The sequence below is a fragment of the Gobio gobio genome (genome assembly GCF_949357685.1).
Source record: "Gobio gobio genome assembly, chromosome: 25".
Classification (NCBI taxonomy): Eukaryota; Metazoa; Chordata; class Actinopteri; order Cypriniformes; family Gobionidae; genus Gobio; species Gobio gobio.
Window position 1 is genome coordinate 30,052,112 of NC_137121.1, and position 14,904 is coordinate 30,067,015.

The 14,904-nt window shown below is 37.8% G+C and overlaps 1 protein-coding gene across 1 annotated transcript in view; it reads right to left on the minus strand.

The window, feature by feature from the left end:
• The window catches only part of hrasa (HRas proto-oncogene, GTPase a), a 33,196-nt gene that overhangs the window by 8,753 nt on the left and 9,539 nt on the right, over window positions 1–14,904 (minus strand). The window contains exons 2-3 of the mRNA XM_079809889.1: window positions 5,743–5,884; window positions 1,611–1,789 (exon numbers count right to left, since the gene is read on the minus strand). Coding sequence (XP_079666015.1) covers window positions 1,611–1,789; window positions 5,743–5,853 — 290 coding nt within the window. The 5' untranslated portion in view covers window positions 5,854–5,884. The remainder of the gene's footprint in view (window positions 1–1,610; window positions 1,790–5,742; window positions 5,885–14,904) is intronic.

Sequence of the window (14,904 nt, forward strand, 5' to 3'; positions counted from 1 at the left end):
ATTTTTCAATGATTCTCAAACGACTCCAATGATTCAGTCTCTCTAAATCCCTCCTTTCCGCAAGCCTACTCCGCTTTGATTGGTCAGATGGTCGGTCTGTTGTGATTGGTCTACTCTGCTTTGATTGGTCAGATGGTCGGTCTGTTGTGATTGGTCTACTCTGCTCTGATTGGTCAGATGGCCCAGTCTGTTGTGATTGGTCTACTCTGCTCTGATTGGTCAGATGGCCCAGTCTCTTGTGATTGGTCTACTCTGCTTTGATTGGTCAGATGGTCAGTCTGTTGTGATTGGTCTACTCTGCTCTGATTGGTCAGATGGCCCAGTCTGTTGTGATTGGTCTACTCTGCTCTGATTGGTCAGATGGCCCAGTCTGTTGTGATTGGTCTACTCTGCTCTGATTGGTCAGATGGCCCAGTCTCTTGTGATCGGTCTACTCTGCTCTGATTGGTCAGATGGCCAGTCTGTTGTGATTGGTCTACTCTGCTCTGATTGGTCAGATGGCCAGTCTGTTGTGATTGGTCTATTCTGCTTTGATTGGTCAGATGGCCAGTCTGTTGTGATTGGTCTACTCTGCTCTGATTGGTCAGATGGCCCAGTCTGTTGTGATTGGTCTACTCTGTTTTGATTGGTCAGATGGCCAGTCTGTTGTGATTGGTCTACTCTGCTCTGATTGGTCAGATGGCCAGTCTGTTGTGATTGGTCTATTCTGCTTTGATTGGTCAGATGGCCAGTCTGTTGTGATTGGTCTACTCTGCTCTGATTGGTCAGATGGTCAGTCTCTTGTGATTGGTCTACTCTGCTTTGATTGGTCAGATGGTCAGTCTCTTGTGATTGGTCTACTCTGCTTTGATTGGTCAGATGGCCAGTCTGTTGTGATTGGTCTACTCTGCTCTGATTGGTCAGATGGCCCAGTCTCTTGTGATTGGTCTACTCTGCTTTGATTGGTCAGATGATCAGGCTGTTGTGATTGGTCTACTCTGCTTTGATTGGTCAGATGATCAGGCTGTTGTGATTGGTCTACTCTGCTTTGATTGGTCAGATGATCAGGCTGTTGTGATTGGTCTACTCTGCTTTGATTGGTCAGATGGCCCAGTTTGTGTTGATTGGTCTACCGCTTACAGCGTGTGCCGGAAACGAAACGCCCATTAACCTAACTGAATTTCAGCTCCGGAGCCTTCTTAAAGTTCAGCGACTGTACACACTGTGAAGGCAGTAACATGGACCACTATGACTACAGTGTTTGAAGGCGGGTCAAAGTAGACGTTGTTCACGTACAGCCAATGAAGACCATAGGCGGGCATTATGCAAAGTGTTACTGCGTTACATATGCAAGTCACAGAACTGAGATTGGAATTCCTGACGACACGTTCAGAGTCGATTCTTTCTTTTGGGAGACAATAACTGGGTTTTAGTTAGTTATTTGATGCTATAAAAACGGGGGGTAACGTCATGATGGAGAGCCTGGCCATTCATAAAGCCACAATATCAACTTTGACAACACAGTGTTTAATTATAAAAAAATACAGTGTTTTTGAGGGCATATTCCAAAGAGTAAAAAACTGAAGATCAAACGGTCCGGCAAAAACAAACACACACACACACACACACACCTGTATTGATGAATGTCCTCAAAGGACTTGGTGTTATTGATGGCAAAGACACAAAGGAATCCCTCGCCTGTCCTCATGTACTGGTCCCTCATGGCGCTGTACTCCTCCTGACCTGCAGTGTCCAAGATGTCCAGTAGACACGTTTCTCCATCTATCACCACTTGCTTCCTGTAGGAGTCCTGCACAAACACACCCCGCCAAATCAACAACAAACTCAAGTTTGCTTTCATCAAGAAGACAAATATGATCTATTTTTTTCTTACTTAATAGCCAATAAGATTGAGTTATTTTACAGCCATGAACTTGATTTGAGGTCTTTTAAAATACTTTTCTAAAAATGGGCCCAATAAAGTATTGAAACACCAAACAGACAGTAGAGATGTGTCCCGTCAGACACATAAGCATGCGTCTCTCTGCTCATGTGTGTTAGCACACAGCAATTTCAGCCATAAAAAGGACATTGTTTGTCCAGAGATGGGTGTGGCGAGAAAACAGAGCAGAGAGAGAGAAAGAGGGACACGTAGAAGCACGTACACACACATCCCTCACGCTGGGAGCAAACGCAGGCCGAGGGGAAACTCCTGGGGTTTATTTGACACTGAGTGTGCAGAGAAAAAGAGAGAGTGAGTGAATGGTAGGGCCAGAATGTAGTGGTCGACAACGCTGATGTGATATCTAGCAAACAGATGGATCGTTGGCCAATATAATAAAGCACAGCATACAGTACAAGATATTAGTTTGTTATTGTTATATAAAATTAAAACTATTAAAAATGTTGGCATTAGAAATATAGCTGAAATTAAATAAATATGTAAATATTAGATGGAAAAACAAAGAAAAATGAGAAATGTTGCCTTAGAATCTAACAGAAATAAAAACGTTTAGGTGGAAATACTAAAATTACGAAAAATGAAAATTTAAGCTATATATGAATACATATTAAAAGTATATTAACAACATATAAACAACAAGCACATAACAAAATTAAGAAAACAAACTAAAATTCAAATGAAACTGAAAATATTAAAATAAAAGCTAATTCTTTAAAAACGTATTAATCGTGATTAATTACAGAAAAAAATGTGATTAATTCGTTATTTTTTTTTTATCGATTCCCAGCACTACCTAAAACATAATCATCCGTTGCAGTTTTCCCAGCTGTTTATTCGAGTGCATTTTTTTGTTAACAGACTGAGAGTCCATTGCTTTTTTTGTTTTGGTTGTTTAGTTCATTTATCGTGGATATATATAAAATGCTTTCCGTTTTCAGTGTTAAATAGTCTTTAGAAATCAAAGTTTATTGATCTTTGAAATGGTGTACCTGCATTATTATGCCATTATCATTATTTTAGATGAAAATGGTCTCAGAACGACAATATTATGGTTTATCGCAATAATTTCTTGGCCAATTTATCGTCCAGTAAAATTTGTTATCGTGACAGGCCTACACGTGAGACTCCACGCTGCAGAGCGAAACACTTCAGAAGCGGATTTAAAACATAGACAACAAAACGGTATGTATACAGTACATGTTGTTTTCATATATCATTTTAAAGTAAATCATTTGTTGACTAAATGCTGCATTAGTAGAGAAAGAACAGCAATTTGCTGTGGAGGCTAAGAGGATGCTAACATTAGTAGAACCTGTAGCGGTTAAAACAATGTGACAAAAACCGACCCAAATGTTTATTAATGTCACGATTGTTACCATCTATTTTCATTAGTTTATATCCAGCTGGTCATTTTTATGCATTCGTTTGCAAGCAAAGTTGCATATTTAAAGCTAGTGACATGAGAGAGCAAATTGATATGTTCATGCAGCCGAGAGAAACATTAACAAATCAGTAATGCATTCGATTTCAGTTCTTTTTTATCGTCACTGTAACACATATTAAATATTTTTATTATATAATCATCAAATCTGTGAGAGTATACATACAATATGTGTCTAACTAGAATGCTATGGCTTTTGTGAATATATTTATAGATGGCCATCTTTAAGCATGACTGTTTGGATTTATATGAAATGGTGTAAACATGGAAATCAAAAAAAAAGATGTCATCTGTGCATGTGCCATATATTATGCTGTTGTTTTGACTTACTGGAAACACTGATGTTTTTAAATAAATTATATAACAAAAGTTTACATTAGAATTTGTTAACATTAGACATAACGATTGCTTGCCTGATAAGATCTAATGTTATATAATGAACTCACGCTACTGTTACAGAGCTACATGGCTATTTATCAATTGAATAATATATTTTATCTGTTGAGCAAGTAAAAAGCCATCTCCAGGTCACTTTTCAATACTTAAAAATGTTGGTGTCAAGCAAATCAAATGTTGATTCAGGTTTTATTACAGACTCTTTTGCATGGTCAATATTTCGTTTAATTTAACAACTATATTTCATCTTCATGCTACATCATACATAATATGTCAGAGTGATGAGAAATGCACAGGGAAATTATTATGTATGCAATTTCCCATGAAATCCATCGACCGCTTTTAAATATAAATCATTATGGTTTTTCAAAGTGTATCTGGGTCTTTTTGCACTCTTTCATTCACTCTCTTATTCTCTCTATTAATCAAAAAGTTACATGTAGCATACATGAATTAACTGAATTATCTTAAATGGGGTAAAAACACAAATAGGTAAATTATTATATCAGTTACAACAACCTGACATTTTTCGATTATGTGTATCAGCATCCTTTAGGGCTGTGCAATTAATCGAATTTCGATTTCGATTTTGCCTCCCAACGATCACCAAAATAGTACAATCGAGAAAAAACGATTATTTTGCCTTGCGTTCTGAATGAAACGCGCACGCGCACATCCGCCCCTCCCGAACCCACAAATCTCTCTCAGGTCGTGAGTCTCGTGTGCATATCATCCGCTGGAATTTAAAAACTCGGCGCGAGTAAAGATGGCAGAAGGAGGGCAGTTACAGCAGCGTTTGGTGAGCAAAAAAGGCAAAACCAACTCCGTTGTCTGGGAACAGTCTGGCTTCGAGGAATCAGACGACGAGCAGAAACATGCTAAGATTTGCTACATGGTAGTGGCTGCAACGCAAGGGAACGCCACGAATTTGTTTAACCACTTGAAAATTAAACAGAGTGACCTATGACAATCTAATAAAGAAACAAAAACTGACGAGAGCAGGGGAGCCGTGTAAACGTCCTTTTTTCCCTTCATATTTTTCAAATAATTCTCTCTTTGTAAACTTTGTTCAATGCATGCGAGATTGCGAGTGCTGCCATATTTTCGAATATGACCAGTCGTTTTCACCGTCATCACCCGGGTTTAGTGCTTTAGGGTTTAGGTTTAGAATGAGAAGCCGCGCGCGCTGTGAGAAAATGTGTCTCTGTGCGCTCATCCGAGAGCGCGCACACGTCACTCAGCGCGCAAATATTGAGTTCTCTTTCAAGTCTTGCTCTTAAACGGACAAACTCACACAAAACGTATGTCAACATGTCCATCTTGATGAGTATCTTAGCAGACATAGTCTGTATATGCCTTAAGTGAACTTTATACAGTCGATAAAGAAGACGCGAGGTCTTAAAGGGGCAGTAGCCTTTACTGCTGTCTGTTTAATGTCAAACAACAAAAGACAAGGACATCACTCACCGCTCTTGATTGAATAGCTTTTGTAAGTTTAATATGATTAATCTTTAATTTATGCACTCAAATATGCAATGTTATTTTACATTTGATACATTTCTGTACCTGAAAACTAATGTTAGACGTACATGAAAAGCATAGCCGAACCATATTGTTGATCTTATTTATTTGTGGTTATCATTTTTACGTGAATATTTTTATACTTTGATTCGAATATATGTTATATTATTTATTTTAATAGTTCAAAAAGTACAACAAATGTTACAATTTCAATTGAATTGTTGAAAGGTGTATTTTTAATAAATACAACACATTCCCAAAGTCATGTGAAATAATCGTGTTACATAATCGTGATTTCAATATTGACCAAAATAATCGTGATTATGATTTTTTCCATAATCGAGCAGCCCTAGCATCCTTAGCATATAAATTATTTATATAGATAAAACTGTATATCACAAGCTGAGATCACGGAGCGTACGCAGGCACAGACACACGTTACCTCTATAGTGGGGTCGTATTCATCCACAAAGTGGTTCTGGATGAGTTGGATGGTGAGAGCGCTCTTGCCCACGCCTCCAGCACCCACCACCACCAGTTTATATTCAGTCATTCCTTCACACCTCTTCAACCTCTCGCCACACCTGAGGAGAAACCAGCAACACGATCAATACAAACAAACCTCCCACTGCTTCATGTTCAGTGACGTTTCAATTCGTATATAAACACAACAAAGATCATTTTCAGGACTTAAGGTATGGTTAGTATAGGATTCATGGATGTAATATTATGAATGCTACTGATCCACAAAATGATTTCTGACTTGTGATGCAGCCTGAATCATAATCACACTGTGTTTGTTCGTTGGCCAGAGGAGAACTGGGATTTTTCCCAAGGTTTTTTCTCCATTCTGTCACCTGATGGAGTTTGGGTTCTTGCCACTGTCGCCTCTGGCTTGCTTAGTTGGGGACACTTGATATTCAACAATATTATCGATCTGACTGTACTGACGCTGTATGAGAACTGAACTGAGCTGGACGATGACATCACTGTTTTCTCTAGAGCTGCTTTATAGATGAAATGAACTCATTTAATAATTGATGCTCTTTGCAATGGTACTGAATCAAGACAGAACTGACTTTAGCTGAACAATGACACTATTTTCCCTTTAGAGCTGCTGTACAGTCAAAATTAAAGGGTTAGTTCACCCAAAAATGAAAATTCTGTCATTAATTCCTCACCCTCATGTCGTTCCAAACCCCGTAAGACCTTCGTTCATCTTCAGAACATGAATGAAGATATTTTTGATGAAATCCAAGAGCTCTCGAACACCTCCATAGACAGCAATTTAATTACCACTTTCAAGGCCCAGAAAGATAGTAAAGACATCGTTAAAATTGACCATGTGACTACAGTGGTTCAACCGTAATTTTATGAAGCGACGGAAATACATTTTGTGCGCAAAAAATGGACCCACTTTATATTAGGTGGCCTTAACTACTATGTACCAACATTTTAATTAATAATTTGATACAATGCACTTATTGTGTACATACATGTTTTTATATTGTACTTACATTTTTAAAAAAAAACTGTATGTAATTACGTCTGTAATTAATTTCTGTAGTTCCATTTGTAAGTACACAGTTGGCACGTCCATTACACCTAACCCTACCCTTAAACTTACCCATACCACCACACCTGTCCCTAACCCTACCCGTATCCCACCTCAATATCAGCAAAGGTGTTTTTTGCAATACAATCTGAACACAGTAAGTACATTCATTGTACTTATTTTTTGATGTAAGTACATAGTAGTTAAGGCCACCTAATATAAAGTGGGGCCCAAAAAATAAATAAAAATAACAACTTTATTTAACAATCTCTTCTCGTCTGTGCCAGTCTCCCACGCTGTTGACGTAGTAAATACAGTGCAGGGTTTTCAAAGCGCTATGTCAGAAAGGCAGCTCACCATTGGCAGACACTGTTTATGTGAGCACCACGTGTGATGCGTGTGATGCTGACACAGGAGCTAGCCAATGGTGAGCCGCTGGTCTGCCGTAGCACTAGGAAGCGCTGGACTGTATTTACTATGTCAACAGTGTAGGAGACTGGCACAGACGAGAAGAGATTGTTAAATAAAAGTCGCTATTTTTGTTAGTTTTTTGTAAAAAAAATATATTCTCGCTACATAAAATTAAGATTGAACCACTGGAGTCACATGGACTTTTTTAACAATGCCTTTACTATCTTTCTGGGCCTTGAAAGTGGTAATTATATTGCGGTCTATGGAGGGGTTTGAGAGCTCTCGGATTTCATCAAAAATATCTTCATTTGTTTTCCGAAAATGAACAAAGGTCTTACGGGTTTGGAACGACATGAGAGTGAGTAATTAATGAGTAATTAAGTGATCATTTTACTGTTATCACTGTAAAGCTGCTTTGAAACAATCTATATTGTATAAAACACTCTATAAAATCAAAGTGACTTGAATTAATGATTGCTGCCGAAGCATTGCTTTGTTGAAATTAGCATAAAAGTCCAAAGTCTTATTGTCCGACTTCAAGATCGTTGACTATTTGACTTAAACCTTTAAATTACAACTTAAGTCTGCAAATCATTACAAGATGTTGCACCTTGTCTATTTCTTTAGCTATTATTCATCCATGTTAAGGCCCAAGCACACCAAACCGACATTAAAGAACTTGTGGCTGTAAAAGTTGACTGTGCTGTTGCGGAGTCTGGGCCAAAAAGTTACACTTGAACACACCATAAATACTACAGTCAACGGCCAAATAGCACGTAAAATCTACAACTGCATGAGAGGAAGTAAATCTCCATTCAGCAAGTGAAAGTAGTCTACATGAGTCATTTAAAAAAGGGAAACTGGAAGAGCTAGGACTGCACTGCAGACCTACAAACTGTAAACAAAGCATTTTGCTTTAAACACTTTCATTTTTCATCTAGTACACTGGTTCGCTAACAATGACATCATACTCTCATCATACTCGTTACTCTCGATTTCAGGTTTTATTTTGTAGGAACCATGTTTTATTAGAAAAGGTAACAACTGTTTGGAGACATTTATGGACACCATTTGAGCAACACATTGAGCATGCCATTGAGCAAAACTAGCCATAATATGATAGCAACCGCAGAGTGAACGCACTCTTCTCTCATTAACAATCGCTTCAGCGACCTCGTTCAGCTCCCACAACACTCGGCCCTGCTCTGCTTTACGTTAATAATCTCATGAACATGTCCCGATTCTTTTCCACCGGCTGTGAGATGAAGACGACAACTCCCAAGATTCCATGAATCTTGGGAGCTACGCCTTTGTTTTGAATAGGTGATCTCCAGTGACGAAAAACTACATAGTGTGCCTTTAAACGGACAAATACACACAAAAATGTGTCAAAATGCCTGTCTTGGCGAGTTTTCACTTAAACGCAGTCGGTTATGTCTTAAATGAACATAAACAGTTGTGAAAGTAATCGAATGCTTGTGAGTATATTATAGCTGTGCATTCAGTCTTAAGCCCTATTTTGACGGGATTGGTTTAACATGGAGAGGTGGGGTAAAGTAATTATTACCAGAGCTTCTCAGTGATTTTAGTCCTGTCCGAATGTGCCATTTTAGTAATCATTACGGACAATGTCACGAAAGATTAAGGTGACTTTTACCTTCTGTAAAAAGGTCCGGAAAAATTACCTCAGGTAATACTAATCCTGTGCGAAAAGACTTGCTGTAAATATGTAAGCAAATATTCTGTCATTTCCTGTTCAGAAGTAGTTTTCCATGGTTTTTCAAGCATGGAGGCGCTTGAAAAGGCCTTCAGTTGCGTTCTAGGTGGTGGGAAAAGTCTGTGGCACACCTCAAGTGTTTTCTGCTTACCAATCAGATCAAAAAGAATGTTGAAAGCACTTGTCAGAGGCACAAAACTTCTTTTAGCTTTAGGTAAGTGCCTATTTCCTACAGAATCCAATCCGAATTTAATTAAATTGTTTGAGCGGACCTAACTGTTATACATATATAGGTTATACATAGATTATATGTGTTTGCATATGCGATATCAGGAAGCAACTTAATACACACATGACGACAGGGAGGTGACGGAGGTGCGTAAATCGAGTTACCCCTCCACACTTCTGCTGGTTTTACAATCCTGTGCGAATTGGCCATTAAAATTACAGACGTCCAGAGGTAAAATTACTTTCCTCCATTTACCCTTACAAAACTAATCCTGTCTGAATAGGGCTTTAAAGTGAGAGCAGCCTAATAAACCTGCTGCTGTCTGTCATTTAAAGTTAATCAAACAACTAAAGAAAACGAGAGAATCATTCACTGCTCTTCACTGAAGACAGTTTTCTGTTCAATTTCTGTATAGTAGGCTATTATTATTTGTGGACTAAATAGTTTATTTCTTTTGTATCTTTTTTCTATTGTGTTGTATTGTTATTTTTATGGTATTACTGACTGTTTCAACTCACTGTTGTTAGTTGACAGTGAAAATGTCGGGGATTGGGGATTGTGTGTGGTTGGAGCTACAGCTCTTGACCTGTGGTTAGAAGCATAGTTTCTTCTTACTATGACACGTGGACTTAAATATATCATATTAAATATGTTAAGCAAGCTCAGGGCCGGCCCGTGGCATAGGCGGAATAGGCAAATGCTAGGGGCGCCACTCATCTATAGGGGCGCCAAAATGTATTACTGATACTATTTTATTAATATTAATTTGAAATATTACCAAATAAAGCGCAAAAAAACGTAACTAAGTCCCCGCATCTTTCCGGTCCGCCTCATCAATCTCCCCCCGCCGATCTACTTGAAGTGCGTCAGAAATACAACGCGCGATCAGTTTATTGTTAGGGGAATTTGTTGTGTCGCGTCGCCTCTCGCCGCATCCAATGCAGACAAGGTTGCTTTCATTTTTTAGGGTGCTTGGCCGTTCGCGCCAGGTGTTGACACGGTGTAAGTTGCCTGATTATTTATGACGGATGGCCGAATTGAAGTGTCTAAAAAAAAAGACAGAAGCCCTCTGATGCAGGGAAGATAAGGGATACACTGCTCTTCTTACGTAGTATTTGTGTCTTGTTTCTAGTCTAAATATCTAAAAATTCCTAAATCAAGGTTAAAGGTGCATTTACTAGATAAGTTAAATGACAGAAGATAGTTTTCTTGTTTTCTTGAAAATAAAATCAAAATGAAGTGAGTTTTTGCTTAAAACAAGCAAAATTATCTGCCAATGGAGTGGAAAAATAATCTTGTTTCTGATTGAAATCTTGTTTCTGTCCCAAACAGAAATAAGATTATTTTTCTCACCCCATTGGCAGATAATTTTGCTTGTTTTAAGCAAAAACTCAAGACATTTTTATGCACCTTGATTTAAGAATTTTTAGATATTTGGACTGGAAACAAGAAAAAGATTCTAAATAAGAAGAGCATTTTTTGCTGTGTAAAGACAGAAGTAAAGGGATGTAGGCAAATTAGTTGAACAGTTAATGAACAGTTTATTTAATTGCATAGTAGTAAAATACTAATGTTTGCTAATTAATTCCAGTTATTTTTACCTTAAACTTTATGCAAGCAGCTGTTCTGGGTTCTCCAGAGGTTACAGCCAGTGTGATTTTGTAAAAAATAAATAATATAAAAATATTAAACGCATGTAATATCACTTTTTTAATAGCCGAATGTTTTTACTCTGCAGTTGTGCAGTTTTAAGGGGGTGTATAGCAATTTTAAAATGTATTTGCCGAAATTAGTAATGATATTTATATACAGGTTTATTTAAAATGGCAACATTTTATGTAAAATTCACATTAAATATCTAAATTTCTCAGTTGAATTCCTGGTGAAAGCATGAATGCTCATAGTTTAGTGGAAGATTGCTGCCATCTACTGGAAAACAAACACTTTTGCTAGTTCTCAATGAATAGTTTGTGCATGAATGTTAGATGCAATTACTCTTGCTATTTGTGTTTAGGCTGTAATGTGGCATAGGTGTAATATTTGTACAGTTTTACTATCATCAGCCTTTAACAAATAAAAAACAATAATAATATCATGAACATAATGATGGGGTAGAATGGACTGGACATCATATAAAACAACAACAACAATAAAAATAAAACATCAATGCATTACAAAAATAAAACAGTATGAGTGTTTCCACAACTTAGAATGATAATGTGCAGTGCTAAACCTTGATACAAAGGGCACCAAGTAAAATCTTGCCTAGGGCAGCAAATTGGTCAGGGCCGGCCCTGAGCAAGCTAGCATGCAGTGCGGTGTTTATATAGATTTCATCCTATTTAAATGTATATAGTATTATGTGAGAGAGAACCTACAATGAATCAAATAAACTCTCTCTTGAACATTTTCAATCGGCCAAAAAGCCACTGACGGGGGTCCGACTAGTGCCAATAGTGCAGAACATACCGCAAAAACTAGGCCGACGACAGACACGCAAACAATGGTCTGACATTGGCCAACTATCGGCTTGGTGTGTCACGGCTTTATGATTGTGATAATCCAAGACCAAGAGACTTGGCAAATTTATTCTAAAGAAATATGGAATACTCTCCCATCTTTCACTGTTTAACATTCAGTGAACAAACTCTCATAGAAATGCAAAGAAGATAAACTATGAAATATGTAAAGCATTCTGGCACTTGAAATAAGACCCAAGCTTGCAGTGCACTGAGCTTTTATCTGATAACTGATATTTTGTGGGTTTCACTTCAGGTTTCAACATGGTCTGAAACAACATTTCTTAAATTATATTTTGTGTTCTCAGAAGAAAGAAAGTCATACGGGTTTTGAAATACATAAGGGTGAGTAAATGATGACAATTTTTATTTTGGGGGGAACTATATTTAGGCTACATGCATGATACTATACTGACAATGTGACAATGTTTGTTTCATAAAACCATATACAGGTAAACACCTTCAACAATGTTCTGACATCATTCATTTCTAAGTAAGTAAAAAGTATTAACATAATTTCCTTATTTTCAAAAATGTTTTGAAATATATTTTTCAAGATAAAAAAGTATTTTTGCAAATATCATTAATACTACTAAATGAATATCATCTTGCTTATTATGGGGAATGCGCCACATACCATTTTACAAAGAAGGCAAAAAATTATTATTATTATAAAAAATATTGTCAATTCTTAATTGAAGATATATTTTTGGAGAGTTACACCACATGCCATTTTACAATGTGAACTAACCTTGGCCTTGCTATATCAATATGAAAATATCAGACATTTTAAGAGACTTGACCTTGACACTAGGGCCCTATCATACACACGGCACAATGCGACGCCAGGCGCCGCGCGTTGCTAGTGTTTTTTGATAGTTTCAGCCCAGCGCAGTTATCATTTTCACATCCAGCTCCTCGTTGTTTAAATAGCAAATGCACTCGCGCCCATTGGCGTGCTGGTCTGAAAACGAGGTGTGTTCAGGCGCATTGTTGGCGCTTTGCTATTTTGAAGAACTGAAAACGAATGCGCCAATGATCAACAAAACCTGGTCTAAAGTCAATAGCGCAGTATTTTTTGTGTTATTTAAAGGCCGCATTAGTAATATGCGCCTTTAGGCGGGTGCACAACTTGCATACACTCTGCTTATTACACACACAATTATTCACCAGTTTGACAGTGGGAGAATGAAGGGACATTTTTTTTAATTGACCAAATTAAGTGTGTGGATGTATCTTTCACGCTCTATGGCAGGCAGGCTTGACATATAATTACTTGACATGTTTAATCTTAGTGATTTCTTAAGTTATTAAAGCCTGCCGGCTGTGTACGGACATTGTTTTGTGCTGCTATTTTGTATTACGCCCAAAACACACCCATGAATCATTAAAGGTCCCCTTCTTCGCGATTCCATTGTTCAAACTTTAGTTAGTGTGTAATGTTGCTGTTAGAGCATAAATAATACCTGTAAAATTATAAAGCTCAAAGTTCAATGCCAAGCGAGATATTTTATTTAACAGAAGTTCCCTTTCAAAGCCTACAGCGAACGGCTGGCTTGGACTACATCCTGGTACTTCCTTCTTTAATTACGTCAGTAGAGCAGTAGAACAGACTAACCTCCGCCCACAAAGAAACGCGAAAAAGGGGGCGCGGTCTTGTTGCTGTCCCACGTGGAGAAGCGGACGGTCACGTGGAGAAAAGGAACTGTTGCGTTGAGTGTGTTTATCGCCATGTCATCGAGACGCTGTTATTTTCATCCAGGAGTCAAATCACCTTTGTTTGGCTTTCCCAGGGACGCTGTAGAGATTATTGAACGCATACATCTCTCCGTTAAGAGGCGTGACCTTTCCAACGTGCGCTAAGCTGCTGTCAAATTACAACACAGGAACCGCTTTCACGTGCGCTAAGCTGTGGTCGAATCACAGCACAGGAACCGCTTGCACAATCAGAACTCGTTACGTGTTTCTGAAGGAGGGACTTCATAGCACAAGGAAATCACCAGCCGTTTTTAGGACGGTGAGAACAGCGGTATACAGATAAGTAAATTGTGTGAAAAATACTGTGTTTTTTTACACGCGAAACATGAACACATGTTATATTGCACACTGTAAACACAATCAAAGCTTCAAAAAAACACGAAGAACGGGACCTTTAAGAGACTAGGTACAACCCTTTTGGACCATGCGCCAATCTTTTTTTCCATCGTTAAACTAGCAAAAGTGGATTTGGACACGCCAAGTGCACCTATGCCATGCGTTCAGACTGTTAAAATAGGGCCCTCAGAGTAAGTGGTTTTTTTTTCTGTATGTTTTTTAGTGGTGTCAACAATAATCGATTCGGCAATGCATCGCAATGCGGGGCATGCACGACTCAGCATCGATGCGGCTAAGTGCCATAATCGATTATGTCATCGTTTATTTTCTGGCCTTGAGTTGGGACAATAAAGTTGTGAAGTTTCAATTACTTCTGGGGTCATAGCAACAACAACAATCAAGATGGCTGAGGCGGAGGGAGATTACTGATTCATTAAAACACTTATGTTCACTGGTGGAAAAGGTTGGCTGTTATTATTGCTCTATTTAATTTCAAACGGTTCTAAAGCAGAGAAGAGAAACATTTCTCATTCAAAGCACTGAAAGCAGTGATTTATGTTTTCTTTTTCAGGTTTGAAAATGCCATATCCAATACCCTGTACCATTCAATTTTATTTTATTTTATTTAATGACATTTATGTCAAAGATACAGGAGAGTGATAAAACACACACATAGCAGGCAATAAAATCTGTTGTTCAATATCTGACTGCTTGTATTGCCTCATGACTGATTAAAAATTTGCCTTGTTGTGTGCAGTAGAATTTTGATGCATCGCAATGCATCGTAGAATCGAATTGAATCGAATCGTTACCTGGTGAATCGTAATCGAATCGAATTGCGAGGGAAGTCCCAATGCACACCCCTAATGTTTTTCATACCCTATAACCTTCATTCAGTGAAAAACTTTAAATATTAATAACAAACAGTGACTTTTTATGAAAAAGTTTTTCTTTTTAAAGAATTTAGCTCTTTTGATATCATTATATCAGGAGTTGTACCACCCTAACATTTTTGCCCCAAAAAATATAATCCAAAATAATTCATTCAGACAAAAAACAAAAAGTTTTATTCAAGTCCT